Source organism: Heliconius melpomene, chromosome 17 (assembly GCF_056956725.1).
Source record: "Heliconius melpomene rosina isolate 202511_hmr_F chromosome 17, ASM5695672v1, whole genome shotgun sequence".
Lineage (NCBI taxonomy): Eukaryota > Metazoa > Arthropoda > Insecta > Lepidoptera > Nymphalidae > Heliconius > Heliconius melpomene.
Window position 1 is genome coordinate 13,648,406 of NC_140405.1, and position 27,630 is coordinate 13,676,035.

The 27,630-nt window shown below is 33.4% G+C and overlaps 1 protein-coding gene across 4 annotated transcripts in view; it reads left to right on the plus strand.

The window, feature by feature from the left end:
- Nucleotides 1–27,608, plus strand: part of LOC146530443 (RNA-binding protein Musashi homolog 1-like) — an 87,745-nt gene extending 60,137 nt beyond the window's left edge. For 2 of the 4 annotated variants that reach the window (XM_085201066.1, XM_085201069.1), the window contains 3 exons: nucleotides 14,112–14,254; nucleotides 15,496–15,695; nucleotides 18,391–27,608. In XM_085201066.1, coding sequence (XP_085057192.1) covers nucleotides 14,112–14,254; nucleotides 15,496–15,695; nucleotides 18,391–19,116 — 1,069 coding nt within the window. In that variant the 3' untranslated portion in view covers nucleotides 19,117–27,608. Of the gene's footprint in view, nucleotides 1–13,686; nucleotides 13,842–14,111; nucleotides 14,255–15,495; nucleotides 15,696–18,390 lie in introns of those variants that run through there. The other 2 variants (XM_085201067.1, XM_085201068.1) reach the window with 2 other exon arrangements.
- The last annotated feature ends 22 nt before the right edge of the window (nucleotides 27,609–27,630 follow it).

Consider the following 27,630-nt stretch of genomic DNA (forward strand, 5'->3'; position numbering starts at 1 on the left):
ACACTTCTATCCCCCAATTTCATCGTCTTAAATAATTTACATAAAATAATTATAATAATTAATTAATAACAATGTGTAACTTGGAGGAGAGAAACTATTATGACATACATAAGTATGAGGTGTATTCCTACCACAAATCGAATGATATTATAAACTTATTGTAAATCACCATTGAATGTTAGAATGACGCGTTTGAGCTCGATTCCCACTCGGAAGACTGTTAGAAAATTTTAAGAAATTTAAGGACATTTCTATTGAATTTGATTTTTTATTTTCACTGCATACACTATTATAAGTAAGAATGATCACTTGAAAAGAGAGAGATAAAGAGAGATTTAACATTTTAAACATGGTAAAAATATTTTATTATTTGTTTAATATTAAATAGAGACTGTCGTGGTAGGGCGGGATTGCGAGTTCGATTCCCACTCGGGGAAATGAAATATTTTTATTTCTTCGCTCCGTAATAAGACAAATTGCAGCGTTGAGTTTTGCTAATCAAAACGCAATATCTTGAATTTTTTATAATGCATGGAAAACGGAGAGTCTTAACACTAGGTTCCCTCTGCCTAGTCTGTTATATGTGGGATACAGAGTGAAGTTATAAGTAAGTATTTAGCGCATTGTCGAGTTCTGCCACTCCCCACGCAACATCTCAATAAGGCCAAAAGTAGAGAACGGAATATTTTAACATTATAGGTTCTCATTGTTTACCCTTTTCTCAAAATCCTGCGGCTGTGTTAAAATTAAAAAATATATATGTAACTAGTTCTCAACGAACTTACTTTTAATCGGATAAAAGTTCGTCCATAATTGGTTGTTGATCTTTTGTGAATTCTCATCATGCTCGGATAACGGAGAGTAGATCGTAAAAGTTTTATAAAAGTAAAATCCAATTTATGAAAAACGATAAAACTCTATCAGCTATAATGATATAATGTATATAGTGTTTCTTATAGACAGTATACATCTCCCATGTACAGACAGCAATAACTTACTATTTTATTATATGTATAGAATATAGATGAAAAATTTTAAACATATTTGTTTACGAGACAAAGAGCGGCGTTCACTACCGCGACTCAAACCACATGTCGCGAAAGTGGATGGAAAGTGGGAATCGGAGAGTGTTAAGCTTAACACTACAATACTTTCCCTATGCAAAAAAAATAAGCCTTAAATACAATTAAATGATTTGCTAAAAACTTACTCTACAGGGTGTGTCATTGGATAATAATCATTAATAGAGCCCCAGCAAAGTAATAAAAATGTTATAAATAAACATAATACACATAAAATTACGCCAGAACTGCCATTACGCAAATTGAAAGTGTCGTTAGGCATCAATGATAATAACGAAAAGATATTATAGAAATATCGAGGTTATCATTGTGGAATAGAATGGGGTCAGAGTAGATCTTGTGGTACGCCTAGCTTTTTAAAAAATAAGTTACAATTTTTTATTTTAAATATGTTTCAGTCAGTATTTTCTAAAATCTCTCTTTGCCGTTGTCATGCAGGGTGTTTACGCTCTTAGCGGGGTAGACAAACGCTACCACTCGCCCACCTTCATCAACCTCTTCATCCGCCATCAACCAAGGTCTTCCCATGCTTCTCTTAACACTCACTCTTGCTTCACAATTGTCTTTCATCTTTCATCATTTATTCTAATTTGTTAAATCATGGAACTGAAGATAGATACTCGAGGCTTGGGTTTATTCTAGTAAAGGCTCAGATTGACTCAAGAAAAACTTAGTATAATATTAATATATATAAAAAAACATTATATTACTGTCATTTTGTGTCCTCTAAGAAAATATATTTTCCCCAAATCGAAAAATAACCATGTAGTCCACACGAGTAAAGCGCGCGAAATATTAGTAGGTATATAGTACATAAATAAAACACTAAAGAATTGGGAATAAAATAAAAAATAAAGAACGAATATCGCAAGCATTCATCAGAAAATGGTCGTTTACAATATTTTTTTTCTTTTTTCAAGGAAAAACTTGAATAGTTAGAGCTACCGTGGGGATAGTTTTTTGCAAGGCGGGGTCCGGTACTAATGAATCTTATAGACTATGAATCGGCAAAACTTCTTTCAATAGGGGAATCGATGGAAATTTTGCATTTGTACTTGTTTTACACTATTTTACCTATTAATAGTTTTAAATTAATAGGCCAGTGGTGGAGAGTGTGACTGTAAACGCGACTGGTGGAATCGATCCCCACTCGGGGAAATGCAATAATTATTAAAATGTATGTTTTCATTTCTTCGTTCCGGTGTAGGGGCAAAGCGCGGCGATGAGTTCCGCCATTTAACACGCAATATCTCAAGAAAACGACGGAAAATGGGGAACGGAAATACCTTATTGAGAACGGAGTGCATAACACTAGGTTCCCAGGTGCCTTCTGCCTACTCTGCTATATGTGGGATACAGCGTGAAGCAAGAACAAAATAATGTTATTTTGTCTAAAATAGAAACTATATCTTACAAATTGAATAGAAAACAGTACCTAACACAATATGAACAGATTTTCCGCAAAAACGAACGATTTAAATTGAATAAAAAAACGCCAACCCATCCAAAAAACCGACTATCATTTAGTAGCTTTCCCAACCACGTATAAAAAAGCGTCCTAATGAAGACACAGACTGCAATGTCATCTCCACTGTCCTCGGACAGTCCCCTATCAATCTTTTTTCCTTCTAAACTTGCTTAATTATCTCGTAGTGTACTAGATAGGGGAGGGTTTTTAATACACATTGTTCATGTCATTGATTTATTAAAGATAATTTTGTCCTGTTCCGCCGCTTCAGTTTTACGTTGTATCGCGCGTATAGCAGGGTGAGAACGGTTGTGGGTTTGTTTCCCACTCGGGAAAATTAAATATTTAATATGTTCGTTTCCCCGCTCTGGTAACGAAGCGAATTTCCCCATTGACTTCCGCCACTCAACAAGCAATGCTTTCAGAATTCGGCGGAAAGTGAGAATGCTAGAAACTCCTCTCTCAACTGTATTATAGATGGCGAAACTCAACGCCGCATTTTGTCCGTAGCGGCTGACGTCACAGCAAACGCCTACTTTAGTAAACACAAAATTAGAGCACGCCCTACAAACAATTTGCTTGTGAAATTTTCCGCTCAGAAAATCGATCGTCACATGGGTGTGAAGACAGTGACAGTTGACGTGAACGTTAAACAAAAACAAAAACTTCTTACAAGTTAAAACACACGCGATTATTGTATATTAGACTAGTAACCTCAACGCGACTTCGCCCTCTTAAAGTAATTATTATATTAAAGCCGAATTATATAAATTTTTACACAAATTGCAGCCTTTGTGCTTTGATGATAAGTACTTTGATGTATAAGTTATATTACTGTTAAGTTTCATCTAAATCTGTTCAGCAGTTTTTGCATGAAAATTGAACTAACATCCGTCCTTGCAAACTTTGATATTTATATTATTAAGTAGGATATCTTCTACAAAAGCCTTTTTTAACCGACTTCAAAAAAGAAGATTATCTGTTTTACATGTGTGTATGTATGTAATAATACTCTTTTCGTTCGGAATGTTTTACCACTTGGTGGTACGCGGGAAAAACATAAAGTTTTTATTTTTATTTTATATCGTTGTGCCATATTTGGATCAAAATGACGAGAGATATTTTTTAACTTTCACGCTGTATCCCGCACATAGAAGGGTTGATACCATCGCAACGTGAAGCTAAAAAAAACATATGAAAACGACGTACCCAGCGGCCGTCCCGAAATATAGCGCAACGATATCTAATATGTATAGCTATATTTTTATTTAAATTATTCTGATTTTCCGCTTCGGTAAGGCGTTCAGAACCGCCACAGTACGGGCGGAAAGCGTCACGGGCGGAAAGCGGAGAATGGAATGTGTTAACATTATTGTATTAAGTATTTTTTTAAGATTTAATAATAGAATCGTGAGTAATATAAATTCTAATAAATAGTGCAGGGATACATGCCTCTGACTGTAAGCGCGACGGTTGTGGGTTCGATTCCGATTAGGGGGAACGAAATATTTAACATTTCATTTCCTCACCCTGGTAATAACAAAGCGTGGCATAAGTTTTGTTACCTATGCCGCATATGTGTGAGATTATCCCTGGATGTAAGCTGGGGAAGCAGAGGGGACCTAGTGTTTTGAAGTTAAGACACTCCCTTCCCCATGTACCGCCCTATTTTCGAAACATTGCGTGTTAAGAGAGTCGCCTTGGTAGATGAGGGAAATGGAAAAAAAAAAAATCATTTTACCGAATGGGGATCGAACCCACAACCGTCGCGTTTACAGTCGGAACCTACTGCGCCAACTTCATATTATTAAAAATTATATATGGAGCAATACTGTTAAAAAAAAATTATATATATGTATTTAATTATATCATTAATTCAATATTAAAATTTATCTTTTATTAAAAAAACTTATTTACTAAATAAAATAAATCCATATTTACTAAAATAAAGCAGATATAAATAAGATGATTAATACTGAATATTATATTATAATAAGAAACACGTTATTTTTAACTTTTATTTATTTTTTAATACAAATACTACAGAAATGAAGCAATATAATCTATATTACATATCAAAATTTTATATAGTCTACGCTCACATTACTGTTTGGACATTATACATTGAATTTACATATAAAATAAATAATTTAAGCATCCTAAGATATATCTAAGCGTTAAAATAGTGACACACATATTAAATACAGACATTTATAAAAACAATTTACTACAAATATTATAGTAACAGATAAAACAAAATATTCCAAAAAAAATACATCCCCCTAGCAACGTGACATAAAATTCTCGCCCCCGAAGTAAAATGGCTGAAAAACCGAGCGCATGCGTCCAACTCCGCTCGATAACTACCCTAGGGGCTATTGAAATGGCACGCACAGCACATCACTACACTTTACTTTATAATCTACATAATACAATTCTTCTTATTTTGTTCTTTAATTGTAGTTATACACAACTCAACCGGCATGTCCGGCTACAGCAGTAGATTGAACTTACTGCTGTGACAGGACAATATGGCCGAGAAGTGTTTCCTTCGGTGTTCAGGCAGCATGTGAGACGCGACGGCTTGTAGCATCCGCCCAACTTGCGGACATGCGCACTGAGGGTTAAACCCACCCCTAAAACCCCGACCCCTCAATGAATACCCCCAATCAACTATCGATTTTCTGTTAAACTTTTTTTTCTTTTATTATCTGTGCCCGTGCATTACGTTACGTTATGCCGAAATTTGTGTGACCTAATTATTATATTTAATCCTTTTCCATTCAATAGTTGTTTTAGTTCCCACTTAGCTTTATTTAATAGCTTTTTCTACTAAAATCTCCTCTTTAATTCGATTTAAGTAACTAATTACTGTTCTTGATACTTCCTAGCTGCAAATAAACGTGTGAATAGTAAAATTATAACACATATCTAAATTTATATATAAAAATGGCATACATTCGCAATGCTTACGTTTAAATTACAAAGCTTGTCTATGGCCGTCCGCTGACCCCATCCACACCCTCAATGAACTCGACTATCGATTTTCGGTTTAAAAATTATACCTAATTTTACATCTATTCTACGAAACTCTTGTTCTTGTGTAGTATTGAAAATAATAGTACTTTCGTTCATTTTATACATGTTTATATTAATATTTTTCTATTATATATATTATTAATTATTCTTAGCTTGTAATAAATATTCTTTTGATAATTAATTAAAAGAAATCAATACAATGACGTGATTACATACAGCCAATACGAAAGCATAAATTAATAAAAATAAAACAATATAAAATATTTAAATTACGCCATAATTATAAGAAATTAAAATTAGATTATATTTAAACACGATATTCTATAAAAAAATATATAAGAAACTAATACTAAAAAGCCTTGTCTATGACAATTCGGAAATAGGTTAGATACAGGTCGTCGCCCTCGCCGCCCGTTGTCAGCGCGACGGGGACTTGCGAAAGATATTTTGTGAGATGTTACAAATGAAATCTCATTTTATTTTTCGTACTTTGTACTAGTAATAATATTATTTTTTAAATTATATATTTGCGGAATTTTTATTAATTACTAAAAAGCAGGGCGTTGTGGCGCAGGGACAAAAGCGTGCGTCTGTAAACGCGTCGGTTTTGGGTTCGATTCTCACTCGAGGAAATTAAATATTTTAATGTTCTTTTATTCGTTCTGGTAACGAGGCAAAGCAAGACGTTGAGTTCCGCCACACGACAAGCAATTCGGCGGAAGCGGTGGACGGAAGTGTCTCAATTGGAACAGAGTGCCTTAACACTAGTTTCCAAGGTTCCGTCTGCCTTTAACCTAAATATTAAAGACTGAACGAAAGCGAGCAGAAAATTAAAATATATTTTTATATAAACCCTTCCAGTGGGAATTAACTGCGCCACGAAATACTGTATGAGTGTATGTGTAAACTTTTGTTTTATATAACTTCACTCTTTATCCCGCCCAGAGCATGAGGGAAAATGGTGTTATGACACTCCGTTCCCAACGCACCACCCAATCCGACCGCGAATCGAGCCAAAAACCGTTACGTTTACAATCTGTTTATTACTTCGTTCACAAAAATGTTTTCACTACGCAAACTAACTCATTTTACACAAAATACATTCATTTTACTTCACACTGTAAGTAATTATTTAAAAGCAACATTACTTCAGTTTCAGTAAAGGGTTTATTTAAACAATTTGGAAATTGAAAAATGGCGTCTCGCCGTCTCGGAAACGTAACCGGCTTGTTTCGTTCCCACGCTTTAGATTGCGTCGGTTTTTATGAAAATTTTAGTCAATTCAAAAAGTAATAGTTAAAAACAAGCATAACATTTTTCCTAAAAACACAAGAACTTTTCCTAAAGAGCAAGTAATGTTTGTGAAAAGTTTCATTGGTTTATTTCAGGAACGAGTTATTTATATTGAGAAATATATATATATATATACTAGTGGGCCCGGACGTGGCTACGCCCGCGAAAATATAAGCCTAAATAATTAAAATAAGTTAAAAAATAATAATAAGTGGAGATTTATTATTAGAAAAAAAATCTGAGTAACCGAAATGAACAAACAAAAGAAGTAAAAGTAACTAAAGGAAATTCTTAATATTAGAAAAAGTACCTAAAGTTTGCCGTCCGCGCGTACTAAACATTTGTCTATATTAAATAATTATTAATTTTGGCGAACAATATTAAATAAAATTTCAAAAGATTAAAATTACGATATTTTAAGTGTATAATATCGGTATAGATAACCGAACTGAGATAAATTAATTATAATATCAAATAATTACATAAAAAATAATAGTAATTCGAAAACATATAAAAATTTACAAAATCATCAGTCATCTGCCCGTAGGCATCGGTCATACTATACCACTCGTAGGCTAGGTCATTTGGAATCAGTGACATCTTAATTATTTATTAGAATATTACACAGTAAACTATAATTTCCATCAAGATGAAATACTAAAAGTGACTATTATATTTATTTTCATAAGGATGAATATTAAATTATAGAGATCATCTAATTTTTGTTAATACAAATCAAATCTATATCGGCGCGCGCCATGTACGCATTAAGCACTCATTTTGGGTGACGTTTTCTAACTACAAACTTTGCTAGTCGTTGCTTAGCAACGGTGGTTGTTATTAACATGGCGGAATAAATTGCATGTCAAATTAATTATTTTAATATATTGGTATATATCGAAAATATTACAAATATGAGAAAAAAAAGTATCCTATGTTCATCCCGAGACCCTCAAGTATCTCTATATGAGTATTTTATCACAATTAAATTAGCGGCTTGGCCCTGATTGCGTAAAAGACAGACAGACAGACAGACAGACAGACAGACAGACAGACAGAGTTACTTTCGAATTTATAATATAGGTATGGATAAGTATGCTAATCTTAGGGATTACCAGGATAGTTCATTTATCGAAGCACTTTAGTTGCGGTTCCCTTTACACTACACTTACCTCATATACATCGCTGTCAAGTCTGAGATAACTTATAAATGAAAATGGCATCCTCAAGATCGATATCAGACTTGAGAACGGTTTCTAAATTTACCAAATTTGTTAGGCTTTAAATTGTATACATAAGTATTATTATAATTTCACGCTGTAACAGATCTTCCTGATCTTTGACCAAATTACGATGAAAGTGTCGCAATTTATCTCTATTTCAATGTTGACTAAATTATGACGTAATATATTGCGATTATACAATGATTTTTCTCGCTCTCGAAGTTAAAAAAATAAATGCCTTACGCCATGGGTATCATATTCAGTATATTCCTTTGCAGCTTCGCTCCCATTAAAGTCAGAGGCGGGTCTAGCCTTCAAAAAAGGTTATTCTCACAGAGCCACCTTAAGCCGGCTAAGTGCGAGTCCGAGATGAACTCACTCATGATCAATTATCACTTTCTCGTAATAATTAAAACAATGAAAATAATTATTTCCTCACCATCAGTCACCATGGCGTTTACAGTCCACCGCTGGGCCACTGCGCCTCGACCACCTACATTCTACATGTTCATTCAATTGGGCCTGTATTCTGTATAAGTTATATTACAACGTCCATTTAATATAAAAAGGTCAGTATTGTAAGTCCGGTAAGCCGTGAGACGCAGTTTTACTTACAACTTCGTATCAAATACTTAAAAAGATAAATGGCCACACTGATTTATAACCGTCGAGGAATTCTTAAAGGAAAGTAAAAGAACATCTATCAAGAAAGTTTGTGAAGGAGATTACGTATTCATTTGTAATGATAACAGGTGGTGTTCCTTTCAAATTTTATATTCAGCGGTAGAAATGGTCTCGGTTGGGTAATTACGTGGTCATAGGTTCATTTTCATTTCATTTATTGTTTATTTTTAGATTTTAAAGCGGTAGACAGAAGAAACATTATGTAAAGATAGTCCGATCCCAACGCACCGCCCAATTTTCAAGACATTGCGTGTACAATGTCGAAATTTAACGCCGCGCTTTGATACCAGAGCGAGGAAATGAAAACAACGTTTTCATTCGAGTGAGTCGAACCTACAACCGTCGTGTTTATAGTCACACGCCCCATACACTTACACCTAAGACAAATATTATCTATACTAATATAATAAATTTTATTATATTTTATCTATACTAATATAATAAAGCGGAAGAGTTTGTTTGTTTGTTTGTTTGTTTGTTTGTTTGTTTGTTTGTTCGTTTGTTTGTTTGAACGCTAAGATCTCTGGATCTACTGGTCCGATTTTCATTGTTTTTGTTTTGTATGAAAGCTGCATTCTTCAGAAGTGCTATAGGCTATATAACATTACATTACACATATATACTAATATATTTTAAAGTACATTCTAATTTGACATGCAATTTATTCTGCCATGTTAATAACAACCGTCGTTGCTACGCGACCGCTACCGCGACGTTTTGATATTCATCCTTATATCCTTATGAAAATAAATATAATAGTCACTTTTAGCATTTTATCTAGATTGAAATTATAGTTTACTGTATAACATACTAATAAGTAATTAAGGAGATGTCACTGATTCCAAATGACCTAGCCATCTAGCGGGCGGCACAGTATGACCGACGCGAACGGGCAGATGACGTTGACGGTTTTATAAATTTTCATACATTTTCGAACTTTATTTGTTGTTTATAATTAATTTAAAATACACTTTGATTCTCTTCTTATTTTATTTGATATTGCCCGCTAAAATTATCCTACTTAATAGAGAGAAATGTTTAGTTATTTCGTAGAGTTGATATCTATGTACGCACGTACGGAAAACTTTAGGTACTTTTTCTAATATTAAGAATACCTATCCTTTAGTTACTTTTAATCCTTTTGTTAGTTCATTTCAATAACTCAGATAATTTTTTCTAATAATGTGTATCTACTTATTATTCTTTTTGATTATTTGAGCTTATATTTTCTTACTAATTCTATTGAGAATTGAAAATAATTTCATGAATATATTTAATAAATATTCTTATAGTTGAAGCAGGCGTAGCCGCGTCCGGGTCCACTAGTACTAATATAATAAAGCGGAAGAGTTTGTTTGTTTGTTTGTTTGAACGCTAAGATCTCTGGATCTACTGGTCCGATTTACTATGTTTTTGTTTTGTATGAAAGCTACATTCTTCAGAAGTGCTATAGGCTATATAATATTACATTACACATGTACATGTATGTACTAATAAATTAAAATACTTTCTAATTTGACATGCAATTTACTCTGCCATGTTAATCACAACCGTCGTTGCTAAGCACCAGTTTGCAAAGTTTCTTTGTTGTTATAAGAAAACGTCACCCAAAATTAACTTTATTATTTTGATATTCATCCTTATAAAAATAAATATATTATATAATATTTAATAAATATTCTTATAGTTCAAGCAGGCGTAGCCGCCTCCGGGTCCACTAGTCTATACTAATATAAAAATTTGTTTGTTTGAACGCTAAGATCTGTGGATCTACTGGATCGATTTACTTTGTTTTTGTTTTGTATGAAAGCTGCATTCTTCAGAAGTGCTATAGGCTATATAATATTACATTACACATATGTACTAATAAATTAAAATACTTTCTAATTTGACATGCAATTTATTCTGCCATGTTAATAACAATCGTCGTCGCTACGCGACCGCGTTCGTTACCGCGTCATTTTGATATTCATCCTTATGAAAATAAATATAATAGTCACTTTTAGCATTTCATCTAGATTGAAATTATATTTCTATAGAAATTATATTCTTATATTTCAAGCAGGCGTAGCCGCGTCCGGGTCCGCTAGTAAGAAATATAATTAAATCATAAAGTTCACTCAAACGAAGTTATAGACTACTATTAATACAAAGATATAAAAGTATATAAGTACCTAAGTTCTATTAAAAAGTATAACCACAAAGTAAAACATTTATATTTGACCCAGGGCGGACAGGGCGGACCTTTTCATAGCTCGTGTAAATACGAATTTTTCCTTATAAATTTCTTGATTAAGAAAGTATATGAAGAAATTTTGAGTAACTCTTTGATTTCATGTATACGAGTATAATATAATTTTATATTTTTAAATCAACAATGAGTGATAATCTGTAAACGCGGTCGCGGTGCTCGACTCCTACTCAGGGGAATTAATTAATACAGGAGGTGGGCATAAGAGTCGTGGTTCCGAGGTCCCGCCTATCCTGCTATATGCGGGATACAGCGTGAAGCTGCGCGGAGCCTCGTGTAAAAGCTAAGTAACCCCTAAAATCGATAGGCACTCACTCACATATTAATTACACATTCTACTCGTCGTAAGATAAAATGCGCAAGGGAGAGCAATTTGAGTAGCAGCTGGATGCCGGATGTTTATTTTCAATAAAATAAAATAATGGAACCCGCGGGCGGTTTTATATATATGATTCTAGGATAGCACATAATAAATAATGTTGTACTAACAAATTATTCATTTTATAATATTAGCATAGATTCTATCAATAATATAATATAAAACGAAAGTTAAGTTATAATCCTACATGCTCCATATCATTTATATTTTCTTTGAGGTCCTTCACTCAACACGGAATGCCCCAAGAATTTGGGGGAAAGTGGGAAACGGAAATGTATTAATGCGGAACGGAGTGTCTTTACACTAGGTTCCCAAGTTCCCTCTGAAACTATAATAATAAAATATCCCTGAGTAGCTTTGAACTCACAACCATCTATCTCATTTACATTTACTGTGTCCCACTACGTCACCTTGTACTATGTATAAAGAATTGTTCCCGCTGGCGCTATATTTATTACACGAGCTTTTAAGCATAGGATTATTTTGCATTTGGTCGCTTAATGACGTTCTTCGTACTTGTATGGAGGAATATGATAGTGTTGTCCTGTCTCATTTTTCTTTCACTATTACTGTTCCGTAGCTTTTAAGGAAAAAAGGAACCCTGATAAGATCGCTCTGTTGTTCGTCCGTCTGTCTGACTGACTAACAGGAATCAACTGGAATTATGAAATTTGGCAGCTAGCATCTACAGGTAATACCTACTAGTTCAGGAAAAAAAATGAAAAGTATACATTTGTGGTTCAATCCTAAAAAATAATAGCCTTAAACGGATAGCAAATTTTAGTATTCAAGCCGCTAGTTCAAGTGAGGTATCAGACGAAAGGACTCTGTCTAAGTCAAGCTTGAATTTCAGAAAAAGCTTGAGATCTGTAATATTTGTACGGAACCCTCGGTGGGCAATCCTGATGTGCGCTTGTCCGGTGTTTGTTACTCTATTTTTTAACCGACTTCTGTTTGGTTTTTCCTCCAGAAACAGAGTAGACAGAGGGTATCTAATGTTACTACATGCTCTGTTCCCCATCCACCGTTCAATATTCAGGACATTGCGTGTTAAAGTAGTATAAGTAGGATTTCACATTTCCCGTCAAGTCCAGACAAAGTTGGTTTGACTGATAATAATGAAAAAGTGATACAGCCCAATTCGGTGCACGGTATCTAATACTTATTTAAGATTTTTTTTTTTTTAAATGTAATACGGTTTTTATGAACTACGAATGAATTTTTATTTATGAATTTTTATTTTTATAAAAATACGCATTTCAATTAGGTATAACGGCAGGAAGAAATCGTACAATATAATTATATAAATTGGAAACGATGAAAATGAATACTACTCTTTAAACTTCAACTATTTTTAAAACGCAAATAAATACCTGTATGCTTGTTAAAAATAGATTATTTTTTATACTATGCTTTATTTTAGAATGAGACGTCCTATGGCACATTTATTAATATAAATGTTAGATGAAATATATAATTTTGTCGCTTTTTTCTAGCTTTCGGCTAATGATCGAAGTAAGACATTATTACAATACAAACTTTTAGATTATTAATCGTAATAAAAAGTTTTCAAATTAATATAAATATGGGTATACTCATATACCTAAGCAATTTTTAGTAGGCGTTGCGATCAGCGCATTTTTTAGGAATTTTAATTTATTATTCAGGCCAGTCGTAGCACAGGGACACAGGCATGCGAGTGTAAACGCGAAACATTGAAAGTTCGATTCCCACTCGAGAAAATGAAATAATTAAATTAATATTTTTAATTTTACGTTCTGATAAAAATTGTATTGTTAATTTCACTTGGTTGCTTACTCTTTTCAATTTATGATCTTCGATCATTAATTCTTTCACGCCGATTTAAAATTATTACATTAATTTAAGAACTTAATTATTACACGTCAAATATCCGATCTCATGACATTTTATATTTTACTATTCTAACTTTTTCTAAATAGTGTAGTAGAAGAAACTACCGGTAAAATAGAAAGGGACGACACTATTGGATAAAAGGCAAAATATTTCACAAAATGTTTATTATGTAAGTGATTATTAGTGACTAAGTAAAGTATTTATAAGCTCATTTTATATAATATATTAATTATTTTACAACAGTGTCGTTTTTTTATTATTGTTGTGTCGATGTTTAAAAATAATATTATTAACAATATTTCTAAGACTTTTAATTTTTATTTCACTAAACATTTATAAATTTCTTGTAACCCATTAATATAAACAACGAATAAAACGCAAAAAGGACCGGTCCTAGACAAAACCACCTGTCAATGACACTTGACAAGCGTTGAAACGCCGTTGAAATACGAACCATAGCTAACGCTAAACTAAAACAATTTAAAATGTTATTACGGTTAAAACTTTTAACCACGATTTCACTCAATATGATAGCCTTTTTCGACATGTAAATATTTCAATTTGAATTTCTTTTTTATATTACGTTACAACAATAGACTTATGAAATAATAAAAATAAATTAAAAATCACCCAAAAAAAGCACTGGCAGTTCAGAAAACAACAAGAGGAAAGAATTAGAAAGCGTTTCCCGCTGATTTACAAAGCCCATTCGTCTGTGACATTGCGTTTCGCTTACGTAAAAAAATAGAAATTTCGTTACTTATTTTCATTTAGTTAGTTATTTATAACTTTATTTCAACATGATGGTGTATTCTAGCGGTGCTCTGGGCGGGCTGGAGGTGGTTGATGGTGGGTTGGTGGGCGGCGAGCTGGCGGCGCATGTGTTAAGCGCCCAGGCTGCCGCCCACGCTGCTGCTACCGCCCATCAGCAGCAGCAGCAGATAGCTGTGCAGCAAATTAGTGAGTATATTTAAATTATTATTTGTATATTAAATGAACAATAATTGATACAAAAATGGGCCAAAGGCTAAATAGAATTTCCTACCAGTTAATATAGTCATGGGATACAAAGTGTGTAGGAATACAAAATAATATAATCATTAATATCTTAAAAATACTATAAGCTAGATGACCAATTGGTTTATTTTATTATACAAAATGCATTCTTAAAACTAGTTCTTTTTCTTTTGTTTATTTTGACTATTGTTATGTAAATCCATGCAAAATTTATATTGAATATTTAGGTTATATATTGAATATAAGGTTGAATATTTCTAGTACTTTTATTTTCAACAAGATAAATAACTTAATAAATGATATATTTAATTATTTTCTTTCTATACAATTTACAAATATTTCATTTATATAACTGATACTTAAAATTTTAATTGATAGGTATAAGGACATAAAATCACTATTACAGTCTAAAAGACTAATAGTAATTTTTCACTTTTTATTAATTAAATTTTGACCTTAAAATGTACCACAGCCTCATAGATATTACATTAAATATAATTACAGTACCTTATTAAATCAATTATGGATCTATATAAATGTAACAAACTAAATGTGTGCAAATTGAAAAATGTATAGCATAGCTTCTTTCTTGCATAGCAGAGTAGGGAGAACCTAGTGTTAAGATACTCAGTTTCCAAATTTTTGTCCAATTTTAGAAACTTTGGATGGCTGAACTCAATGCTGCACATTTTCTGTCAGGCAGGGAAATGAAAATAATTTAAATATAGATACTCATTTGGTTTACTTTTTTTTTTATAAAACATCCAAGTGGCCTAAATTTAAAACAAAGTTTCAGACTGACTAAAGTTTGGCCGAAACAAACTGAACTGAAACAGAAATAAACTTCTTGATATAAAAATATATGTACATACATATGTACATATCTAGTTAAAAATTTACTGCTTAAAAGTTTTATATAGGTGCTGAGAGAGTTAAGATTAATGGAATTTGAATAGAGTTTAAAATCTGGAAATGACTGACAGTTCTTTGTTTGATTATCCTTCATGGAAATGAACTATTTTCATTTCTTCAAATGTGGTGAGAAAACAAAAGCACAGTATTGAGTTCTGCCACTTAACACACATTGTTTAGGTGGTGATGTGTCAGTGTCTTAACACTAGGTTCCCTGCTTAGCCTGCTGTTTGTGGGATAAGACTGAAGCTATCCTCCATAACTTAAATCAGGCAACATTTCTTCAGAAACCTCACCATCTTCGGGCCGTTCAACTCCAGTGGCCTCAACAGCTGGTACCACATCGCCTTCCCCAAGCAAACTCTTCGTAGGTGGCCTTAGCTGGCAAACCAGCTCTGAAAAACTGAGGGAATATTTTGCAATGTTCGGCCCGGTCACAGATGTACTGATAATGAAGGATCCTGTCACTCAGGTAGGTGTAGGTTTGATTTTGTAGGTACTAGTGGTGGTGTTGAGAATGAATATTATTATATATTTAAATTTACATAAATAAAGTCAAATTGATAATAAATAAAAGCCTTAATGGTTTTGGAAAGAGGTTCTTATTACAGGCACTTTTTTAATTGATTTGTTTTATATCAAAATATGAAAATGAAATGAACTTTATAATTGCTGAAATAATCTTATTTTAAAATATATATATTTTTAAAGACTATTCAGTATATCTTCAAACAAAGAATGTTTAATAAAATTTGTTCTCAATGAATACTTTATAAATAGATATTTTAATTTGTAATATAAATTGTTAATAAGTTGATCTTTTAAATTATTTATAAATAAGAACTTTATTGTGTACAGCTTAAACATGTGAAATTTGTGTGAAATTATTGCAAAAAAAGGAAATTACAATTATAGATAAGAGAATGGACTACATAGAGTATCTCTGTATGATAAACTGTGTAGTTAGCTACTAAATATCTATTTGTTAAAAGAAAAAAAAACTGTTGTAAACTTGAATGGAATTCGAGCAGCCGATTTAACTTTCAAAATAGCGCATGGATTAAAAATCTCCCGCACATAGCAGGAGCAGAGGGAATTTGGGAACCCAGTATTAAGACACTCCGTTCGCATTAAGAAACTTTCGTTCCCCATTTTCCGACGAATTCTGGAGGCATTGCGTGTTAAGTAGCGGAACTGAAAGCCTCATTTTGTCTTGTCTCCAGAACGAAGAAATAAAATTATTAAATATTTGATTCCTCGGAATGGGAATCGAACCCACAACCGTTCCCTTTACAGTCGTACCCTTGAGCCCCTGCGCCGTGTAAACTGCTTTGCTCCTCGTATTATGTTTTATTAATTGATAAACGCCGGTTGCACGTACGAAAAATGTCACGTGAGACTCGACGACCGCCTGACCGTCGCACGCGCCGCCGAACGTCTGTCTGTATGTATGGACCGACCGACCATACAGACAGACAAGAAATTAAAAAAATATATTTTTGCTTTCTATTATTCTTTTGAAGTGCCTCTCTATCCATTTCAGTCACAAATACTAAATGTACAGACAAAATATTTTTACTGTGTTAGGACAACCTATCAGTGAATATTTAATTTAAGTATAATTCAGCAACATGAAAAATTTTGTCCAGTCCATTCTCTATTAAGAAAGTTATAATTATAAGCTGTTAAAATCCTTTTTGCAATCATTTCACAAATATAATAAAAATGATAATATTCGCCATTACTCAAATATAATTTTAAATTGTTATTAATTTATTTCGTATTCAAAAATAACCTAAGTGAGAGAAACCAAAAACAATAATTTCATGTTTTTTTTTTCAATACATATAACTTCTACAGCTAGAATAACGAAGCGGACTAAAAATGGTCAGTGTTTCAGCCTTACGGCGGTTAGGTTAGATATACTTAAATAGGACGGATTGGATTTATGTACCATAAACAAAATTTTGTTTTTTTTTAAATTATTTTTGTGTGTTATCTGTATCGATTTTTATTCTCAAATTGGGTTTATTTTTTTTTGTAGTAGATTTGATTTTATATTTTATTTATTCCTGTTTTTATTTTGATTATACTTAGTTTAGTAAAGAATAATTATAATTTTGTCTATGGTACAGTAGACGAGTAAATAGTTGGGCTATGGTTGAAATGAAGTATTTAGGTACACTAAGAATATTTAATGTGAAACGCATGCTAGTCTCACTAACATACTAGAAGTTAGGCATAGACTTAACTTTCCGATTCTTGTCTGTCTCTTTACGGTTTGAAATCTATGGTAGATTCCCGTTTTGTAGGTTGGTCGGTTGGTGTTGCCATGTAAAATAATAATAGTATTTAGTTATAATTGGAAAAGTTGCCATAAAAACAGTTATTTTTTATAAACATTCTTAATTTTTCTGTTTTGTTGTATTTGTTTTAAATATATTTCTCTTTTTGTAGGCTTTTCATTATCTTTTTTTGTATATTTTAATTTCCATAAAAGTGCATGCAGCAACACTGACTCCAATATTTATAATAATAAAGAAGTACATTTCACTCATTAGAAATATAGCTAAAATTGCCGGTTGTTTAATTTAAACATGATTTAGTAAGAAAAGTAATTTTAGTATAGCAACATTGGGGTTGATACAATATACTACTGAAATAGTAACAGGGTGACTGCTCGGTAGGATTATTAGAAAATTGTGCTAGCATAGTTCTTGAATATATTTTATATTTCATAAATTTTTGGGTTGTGACATACAACAAAAATACCATAATGTATGGTAGAATTTGTTTGTGGTTTTTTAACAAAATATGTAAATATTCGATAGTTTGAGAATAACATGTTTCATATTATATTTATTCGCCCACTAGTGATAATAGAAACTAAAATAAGCATGAACGTAATGTTTATATCCTGTAAAATTACCCTGAATTTTGATGAGATTTTAACATGTAACGTAGGTTTTGTTGGTAATTGTAAAGAAATTAGTACCTTTTAACAGTATATTTTGATTTACCCTATAATGTTTATGTCATACAGAAATCTCACTTTCAAAAAAATGTAACAAGCATATTTGTTTTTATTTGTATACTAATATTTTTTGTACGACATATTCATTTTGACAGTGCGTAATTTTAAAATACTGAGTTTTCGCCGCGCGCAGCGCTCGCGCGGCTTCGGTTTCATCACGTTTCAGGAAGCCTCATCCGTGGACAAGGTGCTGGCCGTTCCTGTTCATACTCTAGACGGCAAGCGCATCGATCCAAAACACGCGACGCCCAAATCGGCGCCCAAACCAGCCAAAACCAAGAAGATATTTGTCGGTGGAGTGGGACAGGACACTTCTGCAGATGAGGTTCGCGCCTACTTCGCACAGTTCGGCCTCGTCGAGGATGCTGTGATGCTCATGGATCAGCAGACCAAGCGCCATCGTGGTTTTGGCTTCGTGACCTTCCATTCCGAGGAGTCCGTGGAGCGCGTCTGCGATATCCACTTCCACACAATCAAGAATAAGAAGGTGGAGTGTAAGCGCGCTCAGCCAAAAGAAGCGGTAGCCGCCGCGCCGCTTGCGCTCGGAAAGCGACTGGTATTGCGGCCGGGCCGTGGGTTAGTGTACGCGGGAGGAGTTGGCGTAGGTGGCGTGGGTGTGGGGGGAGTCGGCGGGGTGGGCGTGGGCGGTTATCGGTACGCGCCGTACGCACTGCCGGTGGGCGGCGTGGGCGTGGGTGGCGTGGGAGGCGTGGGCGTGGGTGGCGTGGTAGCGCCGCCGGCACCCGCGCCCGCGCCGCTGCCACAGTTCGGAGCGGCGTACTCGTTGGCGGGCGTGGACATGTCGTCGTTCCAGGGCGTGGACTGGAGCGCGATGTACGGTGTGCCCATGTACATATAGAGGCGCATTGGCACACGGTAGCAGCGAGTGCGGTTTCGTTTTCGTTTCCCGAACAGTTCCTAATTTATTTCGGATTTAGCGACGTCTTGCCGCGTATCTATCAGTATTCGATTGTTTAAGGAGGACGGCTCGTCGTAGGTTAAGAGTTCGAGCGGTGTAGGCCCGGTGCGGGACCCGATGCAAAGATACGCATTTTTTAAAAAAGTTATTTTAAGGCGAAGATCTCAGATAATTAATTTAGTTGAACTTTGAAAAATATTTTTTTCTTTCTTGGATTTTTGTAATAGCGTACGTAGCGTACGTATATATAATGAATAGGTAGTGCACGATCGTTGGCAATACGATGAATAATAACTACATATATTTACATATATATTATATAATATATACATTTATGAGGAGTGTATACTGAATCTCATCGCTGTATTATATTTTTTATTGTGTTCGATTGCGTACTCGGGCCGTGTGACGTGCGTCACTTGCGTATAATCGTATCAGTATTAAATTTTCGTGCCATTTATGAGAGTTGTGCCAAAAAGCGTTCTATTTAACGTCTGCCGTTAGAAAAGAAAAAAAATCTTGTCTCTATCTATCAGCAGGTTCTGAGAAAAAGAATATTCTCGACCATTCAATTTCTTCTAGATTCGTATTTTTTTTTATATTTTGATAACGTCGCGCTCATGTCGGAACGACGTCACACTCACGTCACTGCGACGTCATGGAGACGTCATGCGCACGTCACGCGGCGCCGACGGCAGCTCACTCATACATATCTAACGAGTAAAGCAATCATTACATGGCATTGTATGACTTAGTAGTTTTAAACATACAGTGACTTTTGATATTTGCTGGTTGATATATGAAATAATGATTATTTCTCCTTTCATACTCTCGTATTGTGACGGTATTTCGATAAAATTTTGACATTCACCGTTATATTAAACATCGTTCAGAATTTGAATGTTCGCAAAGTCTTATTATCTGTATTTCTTTAATAGAATATAAATGTTTCAAAATAATAAATAAATAAAAAGACAGTCAATTATACAGTTATTTAAATTTTATTCATCATTTTCGTACGTAGGAGGATTTGTACCTTTACTATATGGTAATGGGGGGTGGTAATGGGTAATGCACAAGGTCTATAGCCATTTGTGCTATACTATTAAACAATATGATTTTACAATTAAGAAGATAAGACGATACTTTATAAGTGTAGGCACAAATCCTTCTACGTACAAAAAAAATCAATATGTCTGAAAGTAAGTGAAAAAACATTTTTTAAACAAAGCGTTATTGAGAGGCTACAGAAGCAAATATCAAAAACACTGCAAAACTGCCATTCACGTTTCTATTGAGATACGTCTCTATAGATCAATCAAAAATATTATGTTTAACGTTAAATAAAATAAAAAGTCAATTCCAAGTTAAAAAATAATAAAACAAAATTAGAAAATGACTGTTTTAATAAGCATATAATATAACAACAGATAAAATAAGTGGTTTAATTAAAGAAATGTTGAACGTAAAACATATATTTTTGACTAAATGGCGTTTTGAATATACATAATTATATTAGTTAATATTATTAGTTTAGCAGTTATAAGGGAATGCGAACTAACACCCCGAGTGTACCGTGACAATACCTTAGCCTAAGTATTAAAACGCTGTAGAAGCCACTTGTCTTTGCCTGGATTTTATAAATTTTTATATTATATATTATGGTCATTATTGACCCACGTTGGGCGCCATTTTGTTTATAATAAAATATTTATATTAGGGCCGTTGGTTGAGTATTTTTGATTTAGTTTTCGACCTTTTTGCGGTGTAGAGAAAAAGGATAGTGTTAAGACACTATATACTTTACTTTTTAGATAATTTCAATATATATTGTTTTATGGTGCAGAACTTAATTAGGTTCTGTTAAATAGCTTGAGGAAACGAAAGAAGAAAATTGAGAATTACTCAATAAAAATAATTCACTGATAAGAATTGAATTCACGACCATCACGTGTAAATCTCATTCACTTCGTCACGATGGCGTCATTTGCTTATTATTTGTGGCTGAATAATAGCACGTCGGGTGCCATTTTTAAAGATCCAAGGTTTTTTTATCTAGATATTCTCTTTGTGTTGAGAGTACAGGAAGAGTGCCCCAGTTTTTCTGTAACCTTGGTTTGCTTTTATCCTAATGCCAGTACTTAGCCTCGGAATTTTGGTTATATATTCAAATTCCATTATTATTATCTATAAATTAAATGCATTTTTTTAAATCTATGTTATTAAATATATTTTAAAAAATAGAGCCTTTTTGCCTATAATTGTAGTTGTTTTTTTTTTTTGTGACAAAACCAGTGAATCTCAAAATTTTTCGAAATTGTACTTATGTAGGTTAGGTCTTAAAAGCAATACTCGAATCTTTATACTCTGTGATTAATTAAAAGTATTATAATTATTAATATTTAAAAAAAGACGATTGATGGTTGTGTTCGTGCAATTTCTAGTTTTTAAGTCTTTCGGACTTGGTCCTTTATGCACTTACTGAGTACTTAAACAGTTTTCTATAGTGTTTAAAAAAAAATCAAGCAATAATTCTTAGATATCTTGCCGTAAGCCAGGCAAGGACAAGGGGCGAGTAGAGCTATGCATGAGGTAGTTTGTCGGCCATATTCCCCCGCAGGTCGACAGATTAAGTAATTTTGGCTTTTAATATCATATTTGTTTTTTTAATATTTCAATACAGTAGGAAATCGATTATGTGGCCTTAAGTTAATCGAATTACCAACCGCGACCAATTATATTAACCCTATCATGTAATCTCAGAAAATATAGACATATGTGCGTTAATAAGTATATATATCGTATGTTGGAACATTTATCTCTTAATAAACGTATTTGCTATTTTTGAATAAACACAACATTATGTAATATTATGTATGTACAAAACCAGCTATTCTGTATGACATCCAGTGTATTGACATCCGATAACCCGAATTTTCGATTGTCCAAACGCCTAACGACAACAATTATTCCAGTTAACCGAGTTTCTACTGTATATTGTTTTTGGTTTAAGATTTTTTTTATTTTGATTTTGACACATGTTTAACTCCTATAAGCCAAAGTTACTACGCTATTTCACATGTATACACTTATCCCTTATTATAGCAGTATTCTTTATATTGTAAGTAGGTTAGAACCTTCTGAGATTTGCGTTCGCCGCGTTTTCCATATAACTTTGAAGTGACTGATTTTTTTTTTCTTTTAATTTTGACGGTTTTTTTATTTTGGAACCGAACGAAAATGCGGCGTTCGCGTCGCCCATAACACCTTTTGTATAGTATTTTTTTCCTGAATTACTCAGTATTAGACGGTTGATATATAATATTGTCATGTAACCCTGGCCGCTTTGTGTCTTGCTCAAGCAAGGCCCTTAAATATGTACTTAATTTTTTTTATTATACATATGTATATTCGAAGTGCCGCCATTTGTGGCGCTTCACTAACAATATTTATATTTTTTTTCTTTAAACACTTGTATTAGTTTGGTATGTGCCGGCTGAGGCCATTCTCAGTCGGTGTTTAGTTGTAGTTTTTGTATTTAGCTGTAGTAGTTACTTTGCCCGTATCTGTATCTAATAAAGCACTTAGATACCCGATGTGTCATTACATGATATTAGAACAATGTGTGTTTTATTTCGACCGTGGGTAGTTTGTTTGGGTTTTTGTTTCACGGAACCCTTTTAGCTTATGCACGAACCTTTTTTTATTTAAACTCATATCGGGCGCCATTTTGACGGAGTGGGGTAACCAGAACAACGGTAAGTCGGCTTGAAAGACGGCATGTCGAAGTAGTATTCTGGAACTAACAAATCTCTAAATTTTCCAAATCTTGGCATGGTTTAATCATACGTAAACATTTATCTTCCAAATTCACTGTCAATTTCAACAGGCGTTTGCCACACGTTGGTTGTGAAACGTGCTATTACGATATTTCTCTTAAACCCAAATAGCTGTATTGGCTTTGAGAGAATTATCAGGACCTAGACACGTAGTGTAGACCTTTTAGACGCTTCGCTTAAGGCCTACAGTCTTCCCGGTTTTGTATCTGATTTGCCAAAAATAGGCCAAATTTGCATATTTTGCTCAATTGATTCTCAATTTTTAAATTGTTCGTGGTCGCAGCCATAGATTAAAGAAAGTTATGCCTAATATGTTTACGGCCATATTGTGTGCAAGGCAACATGGCCACCGGTTGCGACTGAATGCTGGCAAGGGTCAAGCGTGCATTGCGCCAGAGTAGTTTAAGGATAAGACAATAATATGGGAGACGTTGCCAACTAAGACGCTATATTCTAATTTATTGCCATAGAAAAAAATACATTCCTCTCTAGTCATTTTAATAAGTTAAGATTCGATGTTGTTTTGGAGGGAATTTCTACTACAAGTCTAAACTTGCTCAACTTTTTCTTGCCTAGTTGTAGTCTGTTCTCTAACGACGAAAGCTTGCGCAGTAGTGATGTGCCATACACCTTACATGCCAGCACAGCGATGGTAACGATAGTGATGTTCATACATTGCTTCGCAATTCCAGGCTCACTGGACCAATGTAAACAGAAACAAAAATTATATTCATAATTACTATAAGGTTATAATATATACATGGATTATTATACAACTTTTGGATTGGTATAATATAAAGTATGTTATGAAAAAAAAAATACGTTGTGTGTTTTAAATGTACGGCAGATGCTAGAGTAGTGATGTAGTGTAGTGATTTTGAAAATTTACATATATAATATTAAACATAAGTAACTAACCGAAAGCAATAACGTTTATTATATAAATACAGCACGTGCGCGCTGCAGCTATCGACACTGTGTAAAGTACATCACTAAATAATGGAGTGCACATATTTTGTATGCGATCGAACATGGCGGACACGGCAGCGCGCGCATTTAGATTATTATTATACACACAGCATACGAAATTACAATATTTTTGTATCATAGGGTCGGTGTATTCTGTAGCGAGTTGGTATTTGTATTTTAAAGTTAATCATCGTGATAAATATTCGAACACTTGTTGATAAGTGATGTGATTAAATATGTTTAACGTAGAGGGAACGCCGCTTGGGGCGTGCGGCTGTGGTTTTGACTTAGAGCATTGTGGTATAAAAACCCCATACGCGATTATAAGTACCTGCAATGCGCGAAACTAACATGGCGGCACATACTCGTATATAATGCTATTGTGTTTTACGTCACATTAAGTGGCAATTGACAAGTTTTACGATTATGCTACAGTATTGAACCTAAGTTTGTTTGTCTTCATTAAGAGTTCATCGATAATAAAAGGGTTAGAGTGGCTTAAAACTGGTATATTTTGGTTTTGGTCGCCTTGAGTAGCTATCGTGAAACTTCTATTTTTTTACCCTAATAGAGGCTGTATTGACATTCCTTTATGTATATTATTTATTTGGTTGATTGCATTTTACGGTAGTATCTACTTAAACATAGTTTACCATAGACAACGTAGATATGGGCTGTTTTTCTCCACAGACTGCTAATAGGCGAACATTGTGCAATATGTAATGGATTTTTATTGTATAATCTGTTAAGGATGCCCGTAGTGGGGAGGAGTGGGGTCTGTAGAGTAGTTTCGTTTTTTATATACATCAGAAATTGTTCCCGGGCATAGACAATGTTTTATTTTAATAATTCCTTCCCAGGAGTTTTGGATTTATATATTTTAATAAATGATTACTTTTGTACTTTCAAAATGATTATTAATGAATGTCTATGCCATTGGAATGGATTCTAACTTTGCTTCCTTTGCAGAGTAATTAAGATTACTGAATGTTATGTAAGTTATCAGATAATCCATATATGTAGATAATGTCACTGCGTCTTTTAGACGACGAGCGGGCCTTAGGGGCATAGCTAGTGTAGCGTAACGCGCAGGCCGCGCGCCTCTTTTCAACGCCTTTATCTATGGTTCATCTTCACTTAGTCGAAAATTAGAAATAAATGGTAAAAAAACACAGCTGATCTTTCATTTATCGCTTTTTCGTACCCTACATTTTTTTATTAAAACTCGATGTAGATAGAAGCTTCAGGTCCCATTTTGGGCGCCAGTTTTTTCTTTTTATTTTACTAGTTAGTTCAAACCCCTGTTTTCGGTAGACATTAGTTTATAAATGTTTGGACTCAACCCTTGGATAGATGCATGAGAGAAGTAAAGGACCGTAAAGTATTGAGAATTGCGGTGAAGTGTGCATGGCCGGCGCGGCTTCATCAAGACACACGGCAACAAGAGCGAAGAAACCCCATTCTATATAACGAGACAATACTGAACTTGAGTTACTCGGAGATCCCCCGGAGGATGCTGAAGGTACTGCATCAGTATTGTCTTTTACCCACTGCTGTATGCTTAGTTTTTTATTTTAGTACCCTCTATAGTAAAGTGCATCCCAGTATATAGACGTAGTTCCATAGACAATTGGGTGCTGGGTCTATACATGTAGTTGAATGAATTTTCTTAAAAAATATATAATGTGATGATATTTAAAATTTGGAGATGCTTGTAAAGTTTTCAAATCTCGTAGACAACCTAGTGTAGATTAGATGGGAGAAGCATATCATCTGACTAAAGACACAATCGCATTGTGCCTTAAAATTTAGGTTTTTTTTTTTATTTAAAAAAAAAAGACGCTAGAAACGTTAGAAGTAGAAAACGGACCAATAGTTTGGAAAAGTGACAATATTTTTTGTAATTTATTTAACCCGTTGATCTATATGTGATTACCGAACGAATTAGTTCACATCGGTAGTGTATTCTAGTGATATAAATATAATAATATGGAATTTTCTAGAAAAAAAAACCCCTTCTGTAGTACAAAGTATATGTAAGTTTAAAATGACATGTCTTCCCGACAAATGATAGACTGATTAGTGGTCTGTAATGGTTAAATCCCGCTGGGATGCACTAGTTTTCGTTTGTGTAAGGGCACTTGTTTGGATCGCCATTTTGTCTATTGAACATAGACAATTTCTAATAACAAATTTCTTTGGTTTTTCTATATTTCAACAAACCCAGGTCTGAAAAAGTGCTTTTTCAAGGAATTAATAGATTTGAATGTAGAGTAAAATGTGTTCAGTAGAATTATATCATGTTGAACGGTGAAGCAGTGCCTCGTGTGACAATATCACATTAATATTTTTCAAACTTTATCCCCAAAATGTATTTTCAGTACATTGTATATTTATTTGAAGATTTAATACTGTGTGTAATTTAAACGCTTATCAAATAGTCTAGTCAATGAATAAATTGTTAATTATCTTGTTTTTTCTAGTTTAGTTTAACAATTATTTTTTTGTACATTTTTTAATTTGCGCGATTACTTTTATTTATCTATGACAAATATTATTTGGACTCGCGTAAATATGGTTTAAGATCTTTTTTAGTTAGTTTTGTAAATATATAGAATAAGATTGTTATTTAAATGATTGTGTGTATTTTAATGTAATTTCTTCGTAGGGTTTTAGACTTAATCTTTCTCTCATTTCGTCGTGAAATTTTTGAAATAGTTATTTCTATTAGTAGATATTTCGACGAAAAACATAAACGTTTGTGCGCGAACACGTTTTATTATGACATATCGTTATCTTAAAATAATTATTACAATATCCTAATGTTTGATTATATAATCTGTATTTACTTAACCTGTGGACTTGATGTTATCTATTTGAAATAGCGGTTTTCAGTTCGACGTTCGCTAACAAACGCCATGTTTAAAATTGATACAAAAGTGCTCTACGAATTTGTATAACATAAGCTCATAATCGAAATTAACGTATTTACATTTTTAGACGTAGTTTGGATTTGTAATTCATACTTGGAATGTATAGATTTTTTACGACAATCGATATATGGCAACACAGTTCTATTTCATATGAAACAAACGCAGTGTATAGCAAATTTTCTTCTTCAATGAGGTTTTTAATCTGTTTTTAATATAAAATTTTCTGTATACTGCGCTATTTTCAGTCTTAATTAGTTTGTTAATGTTATTGACATATAAAATTAATTTACTGTGTTGCTGTTGCATGTGATTCGACCATTTCTAGTACAGGGATGTTGGCCTAATTCTTATTACACTACGTGTCTAGGTCATACAATAAAACAAACATACATTTAATACTACACAAACTCATTGACAATAATTATCACTGACAAATGTCAAATTCGGTTTCATAAATTAAACGACTTGATAGGTTTAAGTCGTGTTTCCTGCGCGAAATAATCGATACAAAATCGATTTTTCCCACAACACATCTATTGTTATTACGAATTTTAATCAAAATGGTCCTTTCACATGGCATAGCGTAGTTTTTTATCATGAAGAATATTGTATGTATTGAGAGTTAGCTTTGATTATTTATCTACAGCGGAAGCGACGAACTAAACGGTTTAAATAAATGGTTTCGATTTCACTGGTGTTCTTTATTTTCTTTT